At 31.8% G+C, this 23,019-nt stretch overlaps 1 protein-coding gene across 1 annotated transcript in view; it reads left to right on the plus strand.

Moving 5' to 3' along the window:
• Positions 1–790: 790 nt before the first annotated feature.
• LOC143084976 (uncharacterized) overlaps positions 791–23,019 on the plus strand; it is a 170,965-nt gene continuing 148,736 nt past the window's right edge. The window contains exons 1-12 of the mRNA XM_076261084.1: positions 791–863; positions 2,465–2,575; positions 5,138–5,315; positions 6,910–7,079; positions 11,937–12,059; positions 12,737–12,873; positions 13,839–14,111; positions 14,529–14,640; positions 17,749–17,871; positions 19,694–19,782; positions 20,442–20,627; positions 22,098–22,224. Of these exons, the coding sequence (XP_076117199.1) occupies positions 5,222–5,315; positions 6,910–7,079; positions 11,937–12,059; positions 12,737–12,873; positions 13,839–14,111; positions 14,529–14,640; positions 17,749–17,871; positions 19,694–19,782; positions 20,442–20,627; positions 22,098–22,224 (1,434 nt within the window). The 5' untranslated portion in view covers positions 791–863; positions 2,465–2,575; positions 5,138–5,221. The remainder of the gene's footprint in view (positions 864–2,464; positions 2,576–5,137; positions 5,316–6,909; positions 7,080–11,936; positions 12,060–12,736; positions 12,874–13,838; positions 14,112–14,528; positions 14,641–17,748; positions 17,872–19,693; positions 19,783–20,441; positions 20,628–22,097; positions 22,225–23,019) is intronic.

Below are 23,019 nucleotides of genomic sequence, written 5' to 3' on the forward strand. Positions count from 1 at the left end.
TTCTCAAGGAATGGTTATTGTAATGATGCTATACTCAAACTCATTGCAACAGAGAAAAAAGGTAAAATAACGACTATAGACTTCTCAAGGAATGGTTATTGTAATGATGCTGTACTCAAACTCGTTGCAGCAGAAAAAAAGGTAAAATAATGACTATAGACTTCTCAAGAAATGGCTATTGTAATGATGCTGTACTCAAACTCATTGCAAGAGAAAAAAAAGGTAAAATAACGACTATAGACTTCTCAAGGAATGGTTATTGTAATGATGCTGTACTCAAACTCATTGCAACAGAAAAAAAGGTAAAATAACAACTATAGACTTCTCAAGGAATGGTTATTGTAATGATGCTGTACTCAAACTCATTGCAACAGAAAAAAAAGGTAAAATAACAACTATAGACTTCTCAAGGAATGGTTATTGTAATGATGCTGTACTCAAACTCATTGCAACAGAAAAAAAGGTAAAATAACGACTATAGACTTCTCAAGGAATGGTTATTGTAATGATGCTGTACTCAAACTCATTGCAACAGAAAAAAAGGTAAAATAACGACTATAGACTTCTCAAGGAATGGTTATTGTAATGATACTATACTCAAACTCATTGCAACAGAAAAAAAGGTAAAATAACAACTATAGACTTCTCAAGGAATGGTTATTGTAATGATACTGTACTCAAACTCATTGCAACAGAAAAAAAGGTAAAATAACGACTATAGACTTCTCAAGGAATGGTTATTGTAATGATGCTGTACTCAAACTCATCGCAACAGAAAAAAAGGTAAAATAACAACTATAGACTTCTCAAGGAATGGTTATTGTAATGATGCTGTACTCAAACTCATTGCAACAGAAAAAAAGGTAAAATAACGACTATAGACTTCTCAAGGAATGGTTATTGTAATGATGCTGTACTCAAACTCATTGCAGCAGAGAAAAAAGGTAAAATAACAACTACAGACTTCTCAAGGAATGGTTATTGTAATGATGCTGTACTCAAACTCATTGCAACAGAAAAAAAAGGTAAAATAACAACTATAGACTTCTCAAGGAATGGTTATTGTAATGATGCTGTACTCAAACTCATTGCAGCAGAAAAAAAGGTAAAATTTAAAACCAATTGTTCAGAGAACAATTGAAGGTCTTTCCACCAGTTAATATCTATTTTGATATTAAAATATTAAAAATCAGTCTAGAATGTCAGTTCATTTGGCTTTATGATGTATAGATATGAATTTAAAACAAAGGTCAAAATCTAGAAGTCAAATTAACCTATGACCTTGACCTCAATTTCAAGGTAACAAACTGAGGATCTCAAATCAAAAGACCCTAGGTCTCTAATATGTATGGTTAATAAGTTATATCACTTTACACATAATTTTAGATATGATAGGGGAAAAAACTCCCATTCATTGTCTACGCACGCTTTCAAGTAAAATTATTAAGTTACGACATGTCGCAACTTACAATTTAGTCAAAATAATTTGTCGATATCTTATACGGTTTCTGGAAATGAGCGGAAATAAGCCTAATTCAAGGTTTCTGGAAATGAGCGGAAATAAGCCTAATTCAAGGTTTCTGGAAATGAGCGGAAATAAGCCTAATTCAAAAATTAGAATATGACCTTGACCTTTGACCTTGACCTAATTTTCAATTTTTTGGACCAAGGACCTCAAATCAAAAGATCCTATGTCTCTATCACTTATGGTGTTCCAGTTTGAAATACATCTCAAAATTTCAAATACAAAAGGGGAAAAAACTCTCATATGGAGTGTTCATATTGCTTTGGTCGAAATTGGACAAATCATGCGAAGGATATAACGAGCAATTTTATAAAATAAATTTATCATAATCGTTTATGGTTGCGAAGGAGTCGTGGACACAAGGAAAACAGTGTTTGGGGAGATAACTCCTACAAAGAAAAGTATTTGGTTACGCAGGGTAAATTTCAAAAGCGCATAAACTGTTCGATATCATATACCAAATATCTAAGTAACATATTGCGAAACAAATATTTATCGCAAGAACAAAATTAGACGGAAGAAAAAAAAAATAATCAGAAGAAAAACAATAGGTCTTTCCACAGAAAAGTGGAAAGACCTAATAACGACTAATAGACTTCTATTTGCTCTCATGCTAAACTTTTGTGTAACTTAAAATATCACTTTGCATCTGTGGGGGCATCAATTATGTCTCCCAGATACACACAAATCTCAAATAAAGTACTACATTGACTTTGTTATACTATAGTCACTTCAGAGTGGAGTGAAGGGGCATCACTTTGTATAGTTTTTTTTTATTTACAAGATGTCTGCAGATATTTTCTTGGTGTTTCTGTGTGAAAAATCTGGTAAGTTTCTATGGCCTTTATTATTAATCTAAAATTAAAATTAAAAGTAATTTTATTTGTTTCGAGTTGATAGAACATTATAACCTATGAAGTACCACTTTTTGTTTTGTAGCAACCATATGTGAACTTGAAGACTGTGAATTTAGTGGGTTGTATCCTTGTGACAAATGCTGGTATCAAATGGCTAACGGATATAGTTGCTGGAATAAAAACTTTGACAGAGGTAAGCTATCAGCAGTGCAAGGGTCTAGAAACGGTCATATTTGCCAGTCTTGTCTTAAACTGAAAGTATTTTGTCCTAAACGTGTAATTGGGATTTAGGTCAAATTTTTTTTTTCAACAAAAATAATTTCGGTCATTTCGATGAGATCGAGTTTCAAAATTGCCATTTTGATTTGTTTTGTTATCAATTTCCTGTAATTAGACTGCCACTCCAGTATAGTGTTATAATCCTGAGGGCTCTCCTAATAACTATATTAATGCCTCGGGGAGCTATTGGCTAATGATCGCTTATCTTTTTACCTGTGTTTTTAATTCACACCTGGCTATTAATCACAAACTCCGAACTAATATTTTAAAGAAATTCAAATTCCATACCAACTGTCTTCAATATTTGAATACTTTTCAGCTAAGACAATTGTCAATTATGATTTAAAATGATTTTGTAACTAACACGCATGCTTTGTTAACTATGTAATACGCATGCTTGAAATTCTCTTTTGCAGATTAGACACTAAATCGTAAATTTAAAATGATTTGATGCTAAATAAAGCAAGTGCAACTATTTTCATTAATATTCTTACACTATTAAAGGTAAAATATTAAAAAGCTGATGATTTCCTGTGAATTTGATAAACAAAACTAATTCGGGGAAATGAATCCGCAATTGTTCGTTTTAGTATTGTCGCATTACATCCGGTTTGAATTTTGACTTCAGAATCGAAAGAAACGTAAGCGATGACTGAGAAAACTATCATTTTGAGTCATTAAAATCATTTTATGTTTATAACCTTAATTGCTCTTGATTGATTTACGGAAAGTGGTAGGATAAATCATGAAGTAAATGCGATGCAACAGTGTAACAAGTTCGTTGAAGCTACGAGTAAGAGCATACTCATGCAGTAATGAGATTTTGACAATCTTTTTTTGAAAAGGGGCACCAACTTTTAAGTTATATGAAGATGACCGACATTATGTGAAAAAAATTTGTGGATCCTTGATCAGCACCATAACTAACATTTATCGTATGATACAGTTATTTTAAAGTTCTGTTTGTTGTGTAATTTATAAATATTCTATAAATAAATTTGTTTTCCTTGACCAGTATGTAAAATGAAACATCCTAACGCTTTGATTGTTCATCAATACTACAGAGTTAATTGTCTGTTTGAAAATAACAGAGTAACTTCTATGCCTTCAATATGCATCATTTGCCTGTTGCAGTGTTGTAAAACTGTTTTATTGACCTGGATAGTTTCCATTGAGTTAAGTAGTAAAAGGCCCTTTCTGACTTATTTTGTTTGACCTATGCTGAGGTTGTGCAGAGTTCTCGCTTAGGATTTTTGAAGGCAAGTCCAGGGACTCATCATTTTTAGCCATGATGAGTCCAAAGTTCAGCAAGAAGAAAATATTTTATTGCAATATAATGTAATATTTTAGTCTCCATTTCCTAACAAAGCAATGAAATGAGATTACATTCAGATAACTTTTAAATTTTTGCTATAAAATGAGGATATTTGTGTTTAACTGTCTTCAGTTTGTACAAAATATTTCAATTAAATGCATCTGTGGACTCATTAGTTTTGAAAATGGTGAGCCAAGACAGATTTTGATGAGTCAAGGACTCGCCTTAGTGAGAACTCTGGTAGTGTGTGAAAAAATATAACAATTTGAACTTAATATGGCTTTTTTTTCATGAATAACTAATATCAAATGTTTAATTTACTAAAATCTCCAACCATATATTATTGCCCAGTCATATTTCACTTGTTATTTCTATGCACTGAACAAAAAGACAACATGGCAGGCTATGCAAATAAAAATACCATATGACAGGCTATGTAAGTAAAAAAGACCACATAGCATGCTATGAAAATAATAAGACCTCATGACAGGATATGCAAATAAAAAGACCACATGATAGGCTATACAAATAAAAGACCATATGATAGGCTATGCAAATAAAAAGACCATGTGATAGGCAATGCAAATAAAAAGACCAGATGACAGGATATGCAAATAAAAAGACCACATAACAGGCTATGCAAATAAAAGACCATGTGATAGGCTATGCAAATAAAAGGACCATGTGACAGGCTATGCAAATAAAAAGACCATGTGATAGGCAATGCAAATAAAAAGACCAGATGACAGGATATGCAAATAAAAGACCACATGACAGGCTATGCAAATAAAAAAAACCACAAGATAGGCTATGCAAATAAAAAGACCATGGGATAGGCTATGCAAATAAAAGGACCATGTGACAGGCTATGCAAATAAAAAGAATAACTTGACAGGCTATTCAAATCGGGTGTAGTTGAATATAACATTAGAAAATAGATAATAGTTTTGTGTAATGCTGTCTTGATTGAGCTATAGGAGTTTGTTATTTGCTGTAAAATTCTTGAAATATATTTTGTCTAAGTGCAGTTTAAATGAAGACTTTGTCATTCACATGTCTGTTTGATTTAAATAATTTAGGGTTGTCTGTGCACACTTACTGAAGAACAAAAACGGAAACTATTTCAATTTTTAGTCTTTAAGTTTATAAATTGTGTTACAGATAAGATTGGACGGATGTACCAACTTGTCCGATGATGAACTATCATTGCTGTTGAAGAACATAGGAGCCCAATGTGAAGTTTATATGAGGGGAACTTCTGTCACTTATATGGCTTCACCAGAGGGCAGGAGAGTTACTGTTACAGGCTGTCCTATAATCAGTGCAGTAAAAAAAACAGGTATAAAAACAAAAACAAAATAAATAATTTAAACATTTTAAAATGTCCATGGGGGTTTTATGTACAAGATGACTCGTAGTCCTACAAAACCTTTAAATGGGCCTTCAAATTTATGTAAATATTTTTTGTTTGCATCTTCATTCTTTTAAAACTTATAGCCATGGTAAAATTGATTGTTTTGTTTTAAATTGTAGACAAAATTTCTCTTTCAAAATTTCTATTGGGGAAATCCCCCACAAATAGTGACAGTTGAAAGGTATGAAGAAATTGTGTTCTAAATTAATAGGTTTTCAAAATCTATTTTATCAGAAGATGCATTGACTTTGAATATTAACTACATTCATTTTAACTTAAAGGATTCTCGCTAAAATTTAAGTAAAAACTGATGACAAATTAATTCTGTTTAAAACCTTTGTAAACTATCCTGACTGGTTACAATGGACTGATCTATGAACCCATGCTTGTGAGTAACTATCCCGACTGGTTACAATGGACTGATCTATGAACCCATGCTTGTGAGTAACTATCCCGACTGGTTACAATGGACTGATCTATGAACCCATGCTTGTGAGTAACTATCCCGACTGGTTACAATGGACTGATCTATGAACCCATGCTTGTGAGTAACTATCCCGACTGGTTACAATGGACTGATCTATGAACCCATGCTTGTGAGTAACTATCCCGACTGGTTACAATGGACTGATCTATGAACCCATGCTTGTGAGTAACTATCCCGACTGGTTACAATGGACTGATCTATGAACCCATGCTTGTGAGTAACTATCCCGACTGGTTACAATGGACTGATCTATGAACCCATGCTTGTGAGTAACTATCCCGACTGGTTACAATGGACTGATCTATGAACCCATGCTTGTGAGTAACTATCCCGACTGGTTACAATGGACTGATCTATGAACCCATGCTTGTGAGTAACTATCCCGACTGGTTACAATGGACTGATCTATGAACCCATGCTTGTAAGTATATCATCAGCAATATTGAAACTTTTAAAACCTATTGATTCATTTTGTAATATGCTTGTTTATGACTAAGATAATTGAAAATTTCAGATAAAAAGTTAATGAAAGTTAAAAGATATGGTAGGTCATTGTGTTATAGTGTTTGTGTTTGAATTCTGGTTCTTAAAATTTGGTTTTATGTAAAACCATTAGTGTTCAGAATGTTATAACATTTAACAAGAGTTAAACTGAGATTTTTTTTTTAACCAAGAAGACAGACATGGATTGATTTTTAGCTAACTTTTCTAAATCTTGGCTATCGTTTTCCTCTGTTGTTATCGTTTGTATGGTGTAAACTATTCCAAACATCTGAAACTACTGACCCAATTCCAACTAAAATTAAGATGAATCATCTCTAGGGTATCTATGACCAAAATTGTAAATTGACCACTTGAACATGTTGAGAAAATATTGTCATTTAATGACAATTTTCCCAAATTGTTTATCATGTTTCTGAGCTTTAAAAAAATTTCTCTTCTGAAACTTAATATGATAGTTGATTGACATATATGTTAAGTGAATCAATATGTTTTACCTGTATCTAGAAACGTTTTAATTCTACATTTCAGAGGAGTTAAAAGTTGGACATGCTATTGTCATACCTCATGAAAGTGTGGAACACAGTTTTGTTGAGTTTGTCAAGACAAAGAAACCTGTTAAACGACTCCCATTCCACCATGAAACAGACGTAGAGGTCAACGATTGGTTGATGTCATTTACAGAAATGTCACTTGAACATGTAAGTAGATTAACAATCAGAGAATGTCATTTGAACATGTAAGTAGGTTAACAATCAGAGAATGTCATTTGAACATGTAAGTAGGTTAACAATCAGAGAATGTCATTTGAACTTGTAATTAGGTTAACAATCAAAGAATGTCATATGAACATGTAAGTAGGTTAACAATCAGAGAATGTCATTTGAACATGTAAGTAGGTTAATGATCAGAGAATGTCATTTGAACATGTAAGTAGGTTAACGATCAGAGAATGTCATTTGCACATGTAAGTAGGTTAATGATCAGAGAATGTTATTTGAACATGTAAGTAGGTTAACGATCAGAGAATGTCATTTGAAGGTAACAACTGAATGATGTCATTAGCAGGAATGTCACTTGAACATGCAGTGGTTTGTTAGCCCAAAATAGAAGGGCGCTGCACCCTGGGTGCCCTCAGTCATGTTCTACTGCCCTGACGCCCTTTTGAAAAAAAACTTGTGTCGTTTTGGTAATGTTTGTAAAATTGCCTTTTGTATAATCCAATTCTAATCAGAAAGTTAAAATACATTTATGACACCTGCTGATTGCCCCGAGGTTAATCATGTCAGTATAATCAATTACAGTGTATTAATCTTCAAAGGTGTTAATAACTAGATAATTAAGACAAAGTACTTTGTTGTCGCAAGGATTTGTATAGTAACAAGCAGACAGTTGTTAATTAATGTCTATTTTTGCTCATATTGAAATAATTTGCGTATTTTAAACGTGTTGGAAATTAATTTTGGGAGTTACTTCACCTGTTTTAGCTTATTACAAAAAGGTGCTTCGAAAATATCTTCTATCATTTTAAAAAGTAATGAAGTACAAATTGAATACAGACCTATATAAGAGTGATATCTTAAGTATCAAAATTTTCTTTTTACATACAGATAAAAATAGATACACACAGAAACGTAGACAATTTTTTTTTTGAACAGTACCTTTCCTATCCGAAAAAAAGTGCCCTGCCCTTCACTGGCACCCTAACCCTTTCAATTTCTAGCTGGAGCACTGAACATGTAAGTAGGTTAACAATCAGAGAATGTCATTTGAACTTGTAATTAGGTTAATGATCGGATGATGTCATTGACAGAAATGGTGATATTGGTACCCTTTGAAGAATCGGTCTGCTTTAAATATCTTGAGTACTGCTTGGAATTCAGTGCCAATACTATATACAGTTGTTATGTCATGTCTAGAAGGTATGGCTATAACATATTTACTTGAGAAAATTGGGTATATTTTGTAGACCCTAAGTTCATGTTCACAAATCTTTATAGAAATCATTAAGATATCCAACATAGTGACATTAGCACCTTTTGTTAAGATATCCAACATAGTGACATTAGCACCTTTTGTTAAGATATCCAACATAGTGACATTAGAACCTTTTGTTAAGATATCCAACATAGTGACATTAGCACCCTTTGTTAAGATATCCAACATAGTGACATTAGCACCTTTTGTTAAGATATCCAACATAGTGACATTAGCACCTTTTGTTAAGATATCCAACATAGTGACATTAGCACCTTTTGTTAAGATATCCAACATAGTGACATTAGCACCTTTTGTTAAGGTATCCAACATAGTGACATAACATAGTGACATTAGCACCTTTTGTTAAGGTATCCAACATAGTGACATTAGCACCTTTTGTTAAGGTGTCCAACATAGTGACATTAGCACCTTTTGTTAAGATGTCCAACATAGTGACATTAGCACCTTTTGTTAAGATGTCCAACATAGTGACATTAGCACCTTTTGTTAAGATATCCAACATAGTGACATTAGCACCTTTTGTTAAGATATCCAACATAGTGACATTAGCACCTTTTGTTAAAGAGAAACTTCGCAAAAAAATCAAAAATTGATATTATGTTTATTCTGTATAAAAATGCTCAAATTCATAGATATTAAAGTTTTATTCTGCTATATAAGAGATCACCATCGATTTTAAATTTAGAGTATCAATTCTCTGCGGTCAGCCATTTTGTCACCTTCTCCGATTTGCAGTCACGATATGTCTAAGGACCAAAACTACAGTAACCCGATGTAGTCGTAATTGCGTGTCGATATCTCGTCAATCGTACGGTTGTTTTATCCGACTAGTTTACTAGTTAACTAACTTGATACGGAAAATGTTCTTCTTTTTTTTTTAAATAACCATGATCTGTTATTTTTAGACTGATAATATAGGAATTTAATAGTGAAAAAGTCAAAATTTCAAATCATAAATAAGTCTTCCGTGAAACTTGAATTGTTTTCGGAAATCTAATTAGTTCATAATTCTTTTATGTAATTAACTTTATTCAAATAAATTAGGATCTTCTCTCCACTGATCACCCGCATGGCTAAAGGTATTACTCCCAAAGATATTGTAGGGGGTGTGAGGTGACACGTCCAGGTATTCAAGCGATTTCCTGTCGAGTTTGCAAATTCATGCATCGTTTCACTTCTTAGTGTATTGATAAGTGTACACGGCCGATAACTTATAACTTTCCATTTTGAACTATTAGGTGTATAATATACATCTCTATGTTACGTGTCCGAAAGTGATATTACTAAACTCATACGCTTGTTTATGAATAACATTTCTGATGAAAAGAAAATTATTTATAAAAATATAAATAATACCCCAAAAAAAACAAACAGATTTGATGAAATAAAAATCTATATACGAATTTTTCCAAGGGTAAATTTGGTAAAATGTAATAGATACTCGTTGTCAATGGTGAAGGCCAGAAATATTGATTTAAAAAAATGTACGCACTTGTCGACCATTCGTATATACGCCTGGATTATAAGTTACGGACCTGTAGCGCAAATTAAAACATATACATGTATACATAGAACATAAGAAAGAAACATACATTTTGCGTAAATTGGGGTAAAAGTTTTGTAAAATGACAAGTCCACGTATGCCAACAGTATGTAATCATCAAATGACGATAGACTGTAGTATACCAAAAGAAGAAGAAGAAGAGATTTAAATACAGGTCGATATATAACTTTATTTGGCTCATCGAAGTTATGGACATTTATATATCAATTAGATTGTTCTCGAAAAAAGGAAGAAATTCGCCATCATCACAATTGTTCCGACATGCATGTAATATATACGCAACTGGAAGTACACTAATACCGAGGGATGTGAATATTTTCCAGGAAAACTATAGAGTATCAAAGTTTCAAATCAATTTCGGGATTTATTTTCTCTCTTGATATTCAATGACAGCAATTTAAAGAATAAACTGCTTGTCCGTTTTAGTGGTATTCTTGCCAGTTGAAACAGACTTATAATTACATTAAAAAATAGGGAAAGATGACATTTAATTCGTTCATTTTTTTAATACATCGTTGGTCAAATAGCTAAAGTATTATATATAGTTACGGTGTGAGACAAAGAGTATTTTAAGAAGGACATTCCCGATTATGTATAAATTTTGTTGATGTTTTTCACTCTTGAAAAGCATATCTGTTCGTAATTTGTTGATTTCATTCCAATTAGATCCTTTAATTTCCTGTCAATTTTTTAAAACATCTGTTTTCAAATATATAAAGTATTCATGTGTTGTGAGATTTAAAATATTTTGATGAGCAGTTTAATTCCTCAATAGGTAATTAAAGATAACTTTGGATGGACTAAATTATATAATTGCAATTGTTAATGATCTGTTTGAAATATTTAAGGCTGCCGTTCCTAATTTGAAATAGTACAATTTTTAGTTCATAAACTCGTGTTTAGAAGGCTATTTTTATTTATAAATTCTTCAATTAAAATAATTCAGTATTTTATCGTTACTAAAGTAATCAAAAGTCATAATTCATTAAAAGTGATCTTATGCAAAATATAAAAATATACAACAGCTATCCAGTTATTGTGCGATCTTATTATTCCCGTTAATTAATTTTAATTATTTTTTTTTACATTCATGTGTCTGAAACTTTGTCTGACTCCCGTTTACAATTGATACGAAATGTTGTTCACACCTGAAATGCCAGTGAACCGTGACGCCTAGATTTCACTGAATGAGGATCAAAAGATTAGAATTACATAATGCTAATCTTTTAATTACCTTGAGTTAAACTACGCATTCCACATTCTTTAGGTGTCACAGAACAATACACATTTTATTGTTTCCACCGTACAAGCAAGTGAAAATGATTGCTGGAATGAAGCAAAAAGGTCAGAATACAAACATGTATTTTTAATACACTATCGATCATGTCAGTTTCGTATGTTTGTTTAAAGTATTTTTAGAAAAAAAATCATAAAAATGTTCTATTGTATGATTTACTTTGATTATTAAAATTCGTTTTAAAAAATCCACACGATCTTATTTTAAAAGTTGCATGGCTATCACTTATTTTTCGTTGGTTAATAGCTATATCAAAAGTCGTCGATGCGCTTTAAATCGCGTTATTAGATGGTTAACGAACAAGACTTAAATGAGATATTTTCACTCCCGGCATGCATCAAAGACTTAAACTACGTCACATAAGTCAGGAAGTTTAAAAAAATAAAATTAATAATTCCCAATTTTCTTCTTTATTAGATTTCATATCAAAATAAAACTTGGTGAATATGTTTTTTATGGTATTATGAACATAATAAGATGAAAAGTGAAAAATCGTGAATTATCCCTTTAAGATATCCAACATAGTGACATTAGCACCTTTTGTTAAGGTATCCAACATAGTGACATTAGCACCTTTTGTTAAGATATCCAACATAGTGACATTAGCACCTTTTGTTAAGATATCCAACATAGTGACATTAGCACCTTTTGAAGTATCAGTTGTTATTCAGTATATATTTTGTTTTCTATTTTTAGCCTTTATTAGATTGCATGATTAATAACCACCAAACCCAGATATTGATACCATTTGGAGAATCAGCTGTTATCAAAGAAATCAAGAAACATGTAACAGACACTATTGCAAGAACTTTAACCAAGGTATATACATTATAAGCATGTGGTAGATGCCGAAATCTGAATCAGTGAAAACACTTTGGACTTATTTTAACCAAACATTAATTTTTAGAGTGACCTAATGTTAATTATTTCCAATTGACAACCAATCAAAATAGAAAATTTTATAAAAATAAATGAAAATTTCTATAATGTGCATTTAATGGCTTCAAATATTTGGCAAAGAAATTAATATTAATTTAGGAAATATCCTGTTATGGGCAGTGATTTTGGACCCTATAGAACTTGGGAGTGGTTGTTTGATATCAATTTAAAAGGCACTTTATTAGACTTAACAAAACTTTAAGACAGCCATACACCTTATCGCTATTTGTCTGCCATTACTAGATATCACACGGGTTCCCGTAAAAATTTGATGTCATAACACAAAATATCTGACGCCACAATGGGAAAGTGATTGTTGTATGCGTCAAAAGTTCAAGTGGCCGGGTCAGCCTGGATTAGCGATAAGGTGTAAAAACTTGAAGACAGCCATTCACATCACCTCTACATGTTGGTTGGATAATTCAGTTCAATTATTTCTTTTACTCCAAGCCTCAAAGTTAATCACAGAAAATTCAAGCTTATCCAAAATGAAATCCAAATTACACAAAAATATGACTCAATCTGAAACATATATTTTTTTTCCATTTTATTTTCAGACTGCCTTTACAACGGATTATATGAAGAATTCAGGTGAAGTAGAGAAAACTAATCCAGTGATAGACATTGAAGTTGAAGATTTTCTGACAATACAAAATATTTGTAAACAACACTACACTGATGAGGGAGTATTAGGGTAAATTTATTATCTTATATATATTTCTACTGAAATTGTGCTATTTGTGCAGTCCAGTTCCATTGACCCTATATCCCTACAATCTATATATATAAGCAATAAAAAATACAGGTTACACGTATTTTTACATCATTTACTTCAAATTCAAAATTTTGCATTATATTTCATTTGGAGCAGCTGTAAGAGTTGCAGTATTAGGTGAACAATCATAAATTTTCTAGAAATATGAATATTCTACCTAAAAATAAATTTCTTATTCAAGATAATGTAAGAGTTTTTGTCTTGCCTACAATGAAAGTGACATAGGGATTACTATCAGGCTGGCAGTGGTGTAAATCATTTATATAAAGCTGTATATTTCAGAGTGTTAAACAACTGGATGCTTCATTCCTAGTATAAAGATGCCTTAAGTTTCGGTCTGTTCATTGGCTATGTCCTCATTTTCAGTGTTCACTGCTTAAAAAGTTTTTTTAATGTGTGAATTCTTCACTTACCGGTTATTATGAGTAAGACTAAAAGTATATTTGGTATATTGGTTTAATTCAAAGTTTAACAATTTCATTTTTACTCAGGAGGTAGGGTCCTTGATAGATTAGAAAAAAGGTATAGATTGTGGTAGATAAAAAAAACCTGAATGCTCCTTACAAAATGAAGAAAACCCAGGTTGATGTCAATTTGACAGTTTGATTGCTTGTTCTTTATATTTTAACACTGCAATGATTTAGACATCTTAGAGTAATTTCTTATATTTATGTTAATATATTGATTTTGACTTATTTACCATGTTATGACAATAGGTATGTACAGGTTATCATACTGTTTCAACAGTAGGCAAATAACAACATGTGAAGTAATAATTGGACCATATCGAGCACTAGACTGGAAGAAGAAAAGTTTTGTTAAATTATATATCCTAATTCAAAGTAAAATAAACTAATTAGTGGAAATCTTTATATATTTGGCAGGAACTATTGTTATAAGGATGAATTACTTGGCTGTTTTGTCTCTAGAACAACTTTAACAAGGTCAAATTATTACTTTGAATGTGAATTGGTTAATGTGAAGGTTATCAGCCCAGACGGAACAACAGTAAAAGTTGAGGATTCAGAAGATGATGATGATAGCGAGAATGAGAGTGAATCCAAATCAGGCATTCTTATTGGCTGTCTGTTTAACCAGTTATTTAGCAGTATTAATCCGCTAGATGTTGATGTTGACAAAGGTGGTGAAGTTTCAACGTAAGTTTGTTGACCTACTTATATGTTTTTCATAACTCCACTAATTAGTCTTTTTACATGTTCCATATGTACGAGGAAAACAGATATCAGAATGAGAGTTTTACAAAAATACAGAAACTTAGGTGAATTTTCTGTTGGTTTATTCTGACTTTAATATAATGGTTGTACAAGAACAAACTGAACAATAGACTTGTTCATTATTACCAAGTTTTGACTACAGAGTTTGGCAAAGTGTATTATCTGGACTCCAAGATTTGACTTGATAAAGCTGTAGCCTTTTTGTCGAAGATTTAGCAAAAATGAGATCCTAGACCATTATAGAAAGTATCTAATTCCACCATACTTAATGTCATTTCTTTTGCTTACACAACTTTGTAACTGTCTGTGTTTTATTTGTGTTTTAAATAAATTTTTCAGATTTGATTTTACTAAATGTAAGAAGTTTGGATTTGGTATCAAAGGTGAATGGCTATCAGAGTACATACCAAGTAAAACTTCAAAATTCTTTGCTACTTGTGATGGAATAGAGGTATGGTTAAACAGGAAATAGTTTCCAATTACTTTTACTCATAGATCTTTTAACACAGTGAACTGATGTAACATTAATCTTGCATCATGGTTATTTAATTCTCTGGAAAATTTGCAATTGTCTCTTTACATCATTGCATTGGTTGAATTACTATTGTTTAGAACATTTTAAACCAATTACAACCTTTTGGTGTACGCTTTCAAAAATATTTCCAAAAACGCATTAGATTCTGAAAGGAAGAACTGTACACAATGTAGTATACAAAGTTTGAAATTATCTTTCTAAATTGGTTTAAAAGGCGATATTGGGATTTAAGACCAAACAAAATTATTGATTTATTTGCATTTCAGATGTCAAAAATACACAAAGGTATCATTAAATCATCATGACTGTCAAAAATACACAAAGGTATCATTTAATCATCATGACTGTCAAAAATACACAAAGGTAGTATTAAATCATCATGACTGTCAAAAATACACAAAGGCAGCATTAAATCATCATGACTGTCAAAAATACACAAAGGTAGCATTAAATCATCATGACTGTCAAAAATACACAAAGGTAGCATTAAATCATCATGGCTGTCAAAAATACACAAAGGTAGCATTAAATCATGATGGCTGTCAAAAATACACAAAGGTAGCATTAAATCATGATAGCTGTCAAAAATACACAAAGGTAGCATGAAATCATCATGACTGTCAAAAATACACAAAGGTAGCATGAAATCATCATGGCTGTCAAAAATACAACACAAAGGTAGCATTAAATCATCATGACTGTCAAAAGTACACAAAGGCAGCATTAAATCATCATGACTGTCAAAAATACACAAAGGCAGCATTAAATCATCATGACTGTCAAAAATACACAAAGGCAGCATTAAATCATCATGACTGTCAAAAATACACAAAGGCAGCATTAAATCATCATGGCTGTCAAAAATACACAAAGGTAGCATTAAATCATCATGGCTGTCAAAAATACACAAAGGTAGCATTAAATCATCATGACTGTCAAAAATACACAAAGGTAGCATTAAATCATCTTGGCTGTCAAAAATACACAAAGGTAGCATTAAATCATCATGGCTGTATATATATCTTTATTCTCATCACCAAATACATAGGTACAGAGAAGACATGCATGTATAATACAATATATTAACTACATAAACATAAATATACAATATATACAACAACTACAACAAAGACAAAAAGAACTTATTCAGGAGGACACACTCGCTTGTTTATAATTCGTATAAACTTACATAAATTAATGAGATCTGTCCTATTTGTAGACAACAAAATTTCAGTAAATACTATAATATTTGGCCTTATACTAAAATTTCGATTTATGAATTTATTTCTCTCTTCTGTAAAATGTGAACAATTAAAAATGTAATGAAATTCATCTCCAATATCTAGCTTACATAAATTACACTTTCTTTTTTCCCTTTCTATATTGTACCATCTTCCAAGTTCGACTGGAAGTTTATGGTTACATATTCTAAATTTACATAATGTCAAAAAATCTTTTTCGTCTAAAATATTAAAATATTCTTCAAAACACAATAAATTCTTAAAAATACGATAATTCAAGGCTTTGGAACAGTTTTGAATAGTCTCGTTCCATGTTTGTTTGAATTGATTACACAATCTTACTTTGATATTATATTTCAACCATACATCATTTAAAAAGAGCTGTCAAAAAAAAACACAAAAGTAGCATTAAATCATCATGGCTGTCAAAAATACACAAAGGTAGCATTAAATCATCATGACTGTCAGAAATACACAAAGGTAGCATTAAATCATCATGACTGTCAAAAATACACAAAGGTAGCATTAAATCATCATGACTGTCAAAAATACACAAAGGTAGCATTAAATCATCATGACTGTCAAAAATACACAAAGGTAGCATTAAATCATCATGACTGTCAAAAATACAGAAAGAAAGCATTAAATCATCATGACTGTCAAAAGTACACAAAGGAAGCATTAAATCATCATGACTGTCAAAAATACAAGAAGGTAGCATTAAATCATCATGACTGTCAAAAATACACAAAGTCAGTATTAAATCATCATGACTATCAAAAATACACAAAGTAAGCATTAAATCATCATGACTGTCAAAAGTACACAAAGGAAGCATTAAATCATCATGACTGTCAAAAGTACACAAAGGAAGCATTAAATCATCATGACTGTCAAAAATACAAGAAGGTAGCATTAAATCATCATGACTGTCAAAAATACACAAAGTCAGTATTAAATCATCATGACTATCAAAAATACACAAAGTAAGCATTAAATCATCATGACTGTCAAAAGTACACAAAGGAAGCATTAAATCATCATGACTGTCAAAAGTACACAAAGGAAGCATTAAATCATCATGACTATCAAAAATACACAAAGTAAGCATTAAATCATCATGACTATCAAAAATACACAAAGTAAGCATTAAATCATCATAACTGTCAAAAATACACAAAGGTAGCATTAAATCATCATGGCTGTCAAAAATACACAAAGGTAGCATTAAATCATCATGACTGTCAAAAATACACAAAGGTAGCATTAAATCATTGTTTGTTTTTTCTACATTGTCTAGAGATATAGAGGGAGGGTTGAGATCTAAAAAAACTTGAATAACCCTATCGTATTTCGCACCTGTCCCAAGTCAGGAGCCTCTGGCCTTTGTTAGTCTTGTATTATTTTTAATTTTAGTTTCTTGTGTAAAATTCAGAGTTTAGAATGATGTTCATTATCATTGAACTAGTAAACATATTTGTTAAGGGGCCAGCTGAAGGACATCACCGGTTGCAGGAGTTTCTCGCTGCATTGAAGATCCATTGATGGCCTTCTGCTGTTGTCTGGTCTATGGTCTGGTTGTTAATATTTGACACATTCCCCATTTCCATTCTCAATTTTATTAATCAATATGTTATATGTTAGATTATACAGACCTCGTACTTCATCCTGTGTCAATATATATGAACAGATCAATATAACATATTGAATTTGTCAATAGTCTTTAATTGATAAATATAGACTCTTGTTGCTTCGGCTTGATGAATATTGTTGTTTTTTCCAGAACAATAAAGACCTAACAGGGACATCAGTACCAGAAGAAATGTTATACCCATTAATAGCAGTAATTGGAGAGAAAAACAATTCAGGAAATGTTAAGATCTCTAACTTGGCCAAACCACCAGAGGTGTGTTAGATGTATATTAATTATCAGTTACTACCACCAAGTAAACAAGATTGATTATGTTTGTAAATATTGTGTTTGATGTGATCATATTAAGGAGGTTAGATCACCATTCTTAGTTTTCTTACATCTGCCTTTTTATACATATTTCCAGTTAAGGTGGTACCTAACACTACAGGGAGATAACTCTGTAAAATCAGCTGAACGTTTTAAGTGTTTGTCAAATTGCTATATATCCAGTGTATTTTTTCTGATAAAATGGTTGGTTCAAATCATTTGAAAGGAGTAGGTCCGGTAAGGACCGATTTTGGCCTCAAATTTCAGGTTCATCTGACGAAAGATTTTGATTACTTTTTAAACACTTAAGTGTCTATTTCATTTGAATCAATTAGTTTATGTGAAAGATTTTAACTGATTTAGTCATTAAAAACGATCCGATTCAAGCTCAAATATGAAAAATCTACCAAATATGCCGAAAAATGTCCCTTTTCAGATGGTTTTTGTCAAAAACGAAAGTGGCCGCATCCGTGTTCATCCTCAACCTTTATAAATATTATGTATTATCATAAAATACAACTTACATTTCAATATTAAGGATGAACACGAATGCGGCCACTTTCGTTTTACCTGAAAACTGTCTAAAATTTAACTAAAATGCTAGAATTGTGAAGATTTCAGTAAATTAGCATGCCTTTTTGGTGCTAGTACCCGATATATGTGCATTGTTATGTCAAAAACAGCCCATATTTATGTACCAGAAGCATTCTACTGTCCAATAAATGACTAAAAGTTTACATTTTAACAACTTTGTAAAACTGCTATATTTTGGGGCCAAAAAGGGGTCTTACTGAACCTACTCCTTTTTATAATTTTGTCAAAGAGTTAAAGTAAATACTTAGTCCAAATTTTATGAAAATTAAATGAGGCAAACTAATTTTAGTAAAGGTGTTGGGTACCACCTTAAAGTCATAAAAAACGAGTGACTGGTGAAAAATAATGTTCTTCCAATTCTTGAACCAATGCATAAAAACATCATAAACTTAGTCTTCAGTGCACAAATTTATCATTTTTTTCGTGTAAATTTCGTATAATCGTAATTTTTTTTTCAATCGGTCAGTGTTGTTGTGAAAATATGGCAGGTAATTAAAGTTCGTGTTTTGAAGCCGAAGTTTAACGATTGTCACCTGTTTGTCAACAATCGACAAAAAATCAACAAAAAAGCACGGAAATTGAGCACGTGTTTAACATGTAAATTCAGATAATAGTTTATTTTAAGGACATCCATGCGTATTGTGATCACCAGATTTGTACGAGATGGGTCACACTGAGGTCACTTTGCACACGGAAATATGTCAGGGGAATTGCTTCCTCGAAGGAAGCAATTAAAATAAAGTAAACTTCTTATAAATATGAATAAATTAAAGAATTTTCTTCAGAAAAAAGTATATGTACATAAGTTTCATAATGAAAACTATCCATTGAGTTATAAAAAAACATATGCATTATTTTTTTGATTTGAGGTTTCTTATGACTTTAAGTTTAATTTTAATCTGTTTCTTGGTATAAAAGCAATATTTTGAGTTTTTATTGTGGAGCAAACTTGTTACAATGTCATGATATACATGTATTGCTAGAATTATTTAGCTGCAAGCAATTTTAATATGAAAAACAACAACAGTATGCCATCCAGTTCAGGTTGTTACCAATTGATTTTAATTTAGTTAGGAAAAACTTATAGATAATTTTTTTCTTGTGGATGTCGCCACAAAGATTGTTAAATGAAATTATATTGTAAAGACGTATTCATGTCATTTTTCTTTTGTAGAACTTGACTAGAAAATATGCCAAAGAGAACCGCTGGATCAGTACAGGGTACTCTGAAAACATACTCATTGACAATTATGGGGTTATGTGGTGAGTATTAAAGAGAAGCGCTGGATCACTACAGGGTACTCTGAAAACATACTCATTGATAATTATGGGGTTATGTGGTGAGTATTAAAGAGAATCGCTGAATCAGTACAGGGTACTCTGAAAACATACTCATTGATAATTATTGGGTTATGTGGTGAGTATTAAAGAGAAGCGCTGGATCAGTACAGGGTACTCTGAAAACATACTCATTGATAATTACGGGGTTATGTGGTGAGTATTAAAGAGTATCGGGGGATCAGTACAGGGTACTCTGAAAACATACTCATTGATAATTATGGAGTTATGTGGTGAGTATTAAAGAGAATTGCTAGCTGATAACAGGGTACTCTGAAACTCAAATAGTTCAAATAGTTTGGGGTGGGCTGTGTCAAAATTGCTGCAAGTTTTGTTTAATTGACATCTATTTTATATCTCCGTATTGGTCAATCAATTTTTCACAAATTAAGTTAAGAGGGAGGAAAGGGGTTTGGGGTTGTTTTGGTTTTTTTTGGGGGGGGGGGGGGGGGGTAAGGGCTAAGTGAAAAAACTATATGAATTAAGTTTTTTATCCTACATTGAACTTTTTATGTCGTCCCTAATTATTTCTACACATACATGTATTTCTGATGCTAATTTTGTAAATTTATAATATATTGTAGCAATAGCTCACCCAATGAAGATGAAGGAATGTTTATATCTATGGAGGCTATTACTCAAGAATTTAGTATTAAAGTAGTGGACAAAGGGAACTTTGGGAAAATAAAAATTGCTTTGTCTAAGGAAAAAGAAAAAGATAAAGAGATGCAGAAAAGTGAGAGCTGGATATACCAGGGAGTAACAGGAGAGTGAGTATTGATTATTTATAAGTACAATCAGAAAATAGACTTTTTACAGTTAGGAGAATTTGATTTAATAGTAGATGTTTGATAGTTTTTATAGGCCCGTTTACGAGATATATTATGGTATACCGTTGTCCCGTCCATTTGTCTGTCCGTCTGTCGTCAACATGTGGGACATTAACTCAAAAACGTATTAACTAATTTGCATCATACTGTAGTGAATTGTTTATATAGGTGAGCTCCCTTTTAACTAAGTGTTACCCTTCAGCATAGGTCGTCCTGTCTTTCTGTCCCTCTCATATTTGTTTCAAATCATGAGCAGAGGCATTCTGGTTCTCAGACACATTCTTCTTGTATTCTTAAATTTATTTGGTATAAAAAAGATGTAGTATATAAAAAAGATGTAGTATGATTGCCAATGAGACAAATCTTCACTAAAGACCAAATAACACAGAAATTAACAACTATAGGTCACTGTATGGTCTTCAACAATGAGCAAAGCCCAAACCACATAGTCAGCTATAAACATGATAAAAGGCCTAAAAAATGACAAATGTAAAACAATTCAAACAAAAACACTAACGGCTTAATGTACAAAATAATGAACGAAAAACAAATAGAGTGGGGCGCACATATTCGCCGGGGACACATTTTCACCGTTTTATGATTTTGAGGTGTAAAAACTTCAAAGGATAGATTAAATGGAAGAAATATGCCGGTAAATTAGATTTTCATAACAAATATGATTATTTTTTAAACTACGACAAAATTGCGGCACTTACCGCAAAGGACAGAAAACGGACAACGATTTGCGGCCAATTTCCTGAATGAAAAACACGATTTCAAAGAAGTATTTCTTGGTAATTCTTTGACTGATTGCCCTAAATTTCAATTCTGTACACCTTTGAAAAATGTCTGCTATTCATCTATTATGAAATTGATTTGAAAAATATTGTTTAAAGCTGCAGTTTTTTTGGGTTTAGATAGATGTATAAAAACGGCGAATATGTGTCCCCCATTGACAAAACATCAGGCAATTTCAAACACTCTTTAATCAAACTTTTCAGATGATTATTTTCAAACAAACACGTTTTCAAGCTTAAGAATATTTTGCATTTGAAGTTATCTTCATATAGAATTATCAGTATACTTCAAAAACAGATAGACCTGAACATAAACTGTAGAAAACATAGAAAGATGTGGCGAAAATGAGCACCCCACTCTATGTAACACAGCATCTGAGAGTTCTCACAGTTACTAACAGCTAGTTCAAAGCCAATAACAACTAATAAAAAAAAAGTCATTTTGACTGAAGTAATATTAATTTTGTTTTGCTATGGGAATTTTTTGCTGATTGTTTTCTTTTTATTGTACTTGCTGTTAAAGACAAACATAACAAAATTAAGATTTATGTGAAACAGCTCATCAATTTTAGATGTGATTGTTTAATTTGTTTATTTCATCTGAATTTTTCAGAGTTATTTCTGAGAAGAAACCAAAGTACCTAGAAGATCCCAGTCGTGTAGAAACTGGAGATATTCTAACAGTCAAGTTTGATAATAAAGATGGAGAAAAGCTTGTTTTGTATAAAAACGGAAAAGAAGTAAGTAATGTTACGTTTTTTCCGGTCATTTTGGCTTCCTCACCCAATAAAAACTCGGGGCATATGAAAAGAAATAGAAATACTTTTCTCTAATTCTATGGAAAAATATCCCTTTCCGAACCCATTGTATAAAAAAATTTAATCAACGTGAGGTTGCCGGTGATCTCAGAAGATGATTGGCTGAGTCAAAAGGTCATAACCTTTTCAGCTCCCTGATTCTAACAGGTGTTAATGAAATTGACAACTTCATGGAAAGTGGAAGGACTCGAAGGGGGTTTTTGGTTTAGAAAAAAAGGAAAATTTATCTTTTAATCATTAGAGAAACAGATTATTACATAGTAATGCCTGGATTATCAGATTTATCCAATTTCGATAGTTAAATTATAAATTTTTTAATCCTCGACGAGGCTCAGACTTTAAAAATTGATAATTTAACTATCTCGATGGATAAATCCGATAATCCACTTGTATCAATGTAATAATTAAGAAATAATTCATGGAAGCCATAGATTTGTTGGAAATTTACACATGGCCTGGGCCGTGATATTCGAATTTTATCCTGAGCGTTAGCAAGGGATAAAATTAACAAATATCACGGCCCAGGCCATGTGTAAATTTCCAACAAATCTATGGCTTCCATGAATTATTTTGAATCTAATAGGACAAATACGATCATTAAAAAACTGAAGCGATGATGGGTATACCGTGTGTGTGGCTGTTCTATTTTACCCACTGTTTGATAAATGTAAAACAAATCTAATAAACCTGCATGAATGATTTCTTAACTAACCGCTA

The sequence above is a fragment of the Mytilus galloprovincialis genome, chromosome 8, assembly GCF_965363235.1.
Source record: "Mytilus galloprovincialis chromosome 8, xbMytGall1.hap1.1, whole genome shotgun sequence".
Lineage (NCBI taxonomy): Eukaryota > Metazoa > Mollusca > Bivalvia > Mytilida > Mytilidae > Mytilus > Mytilus galloprovincialis.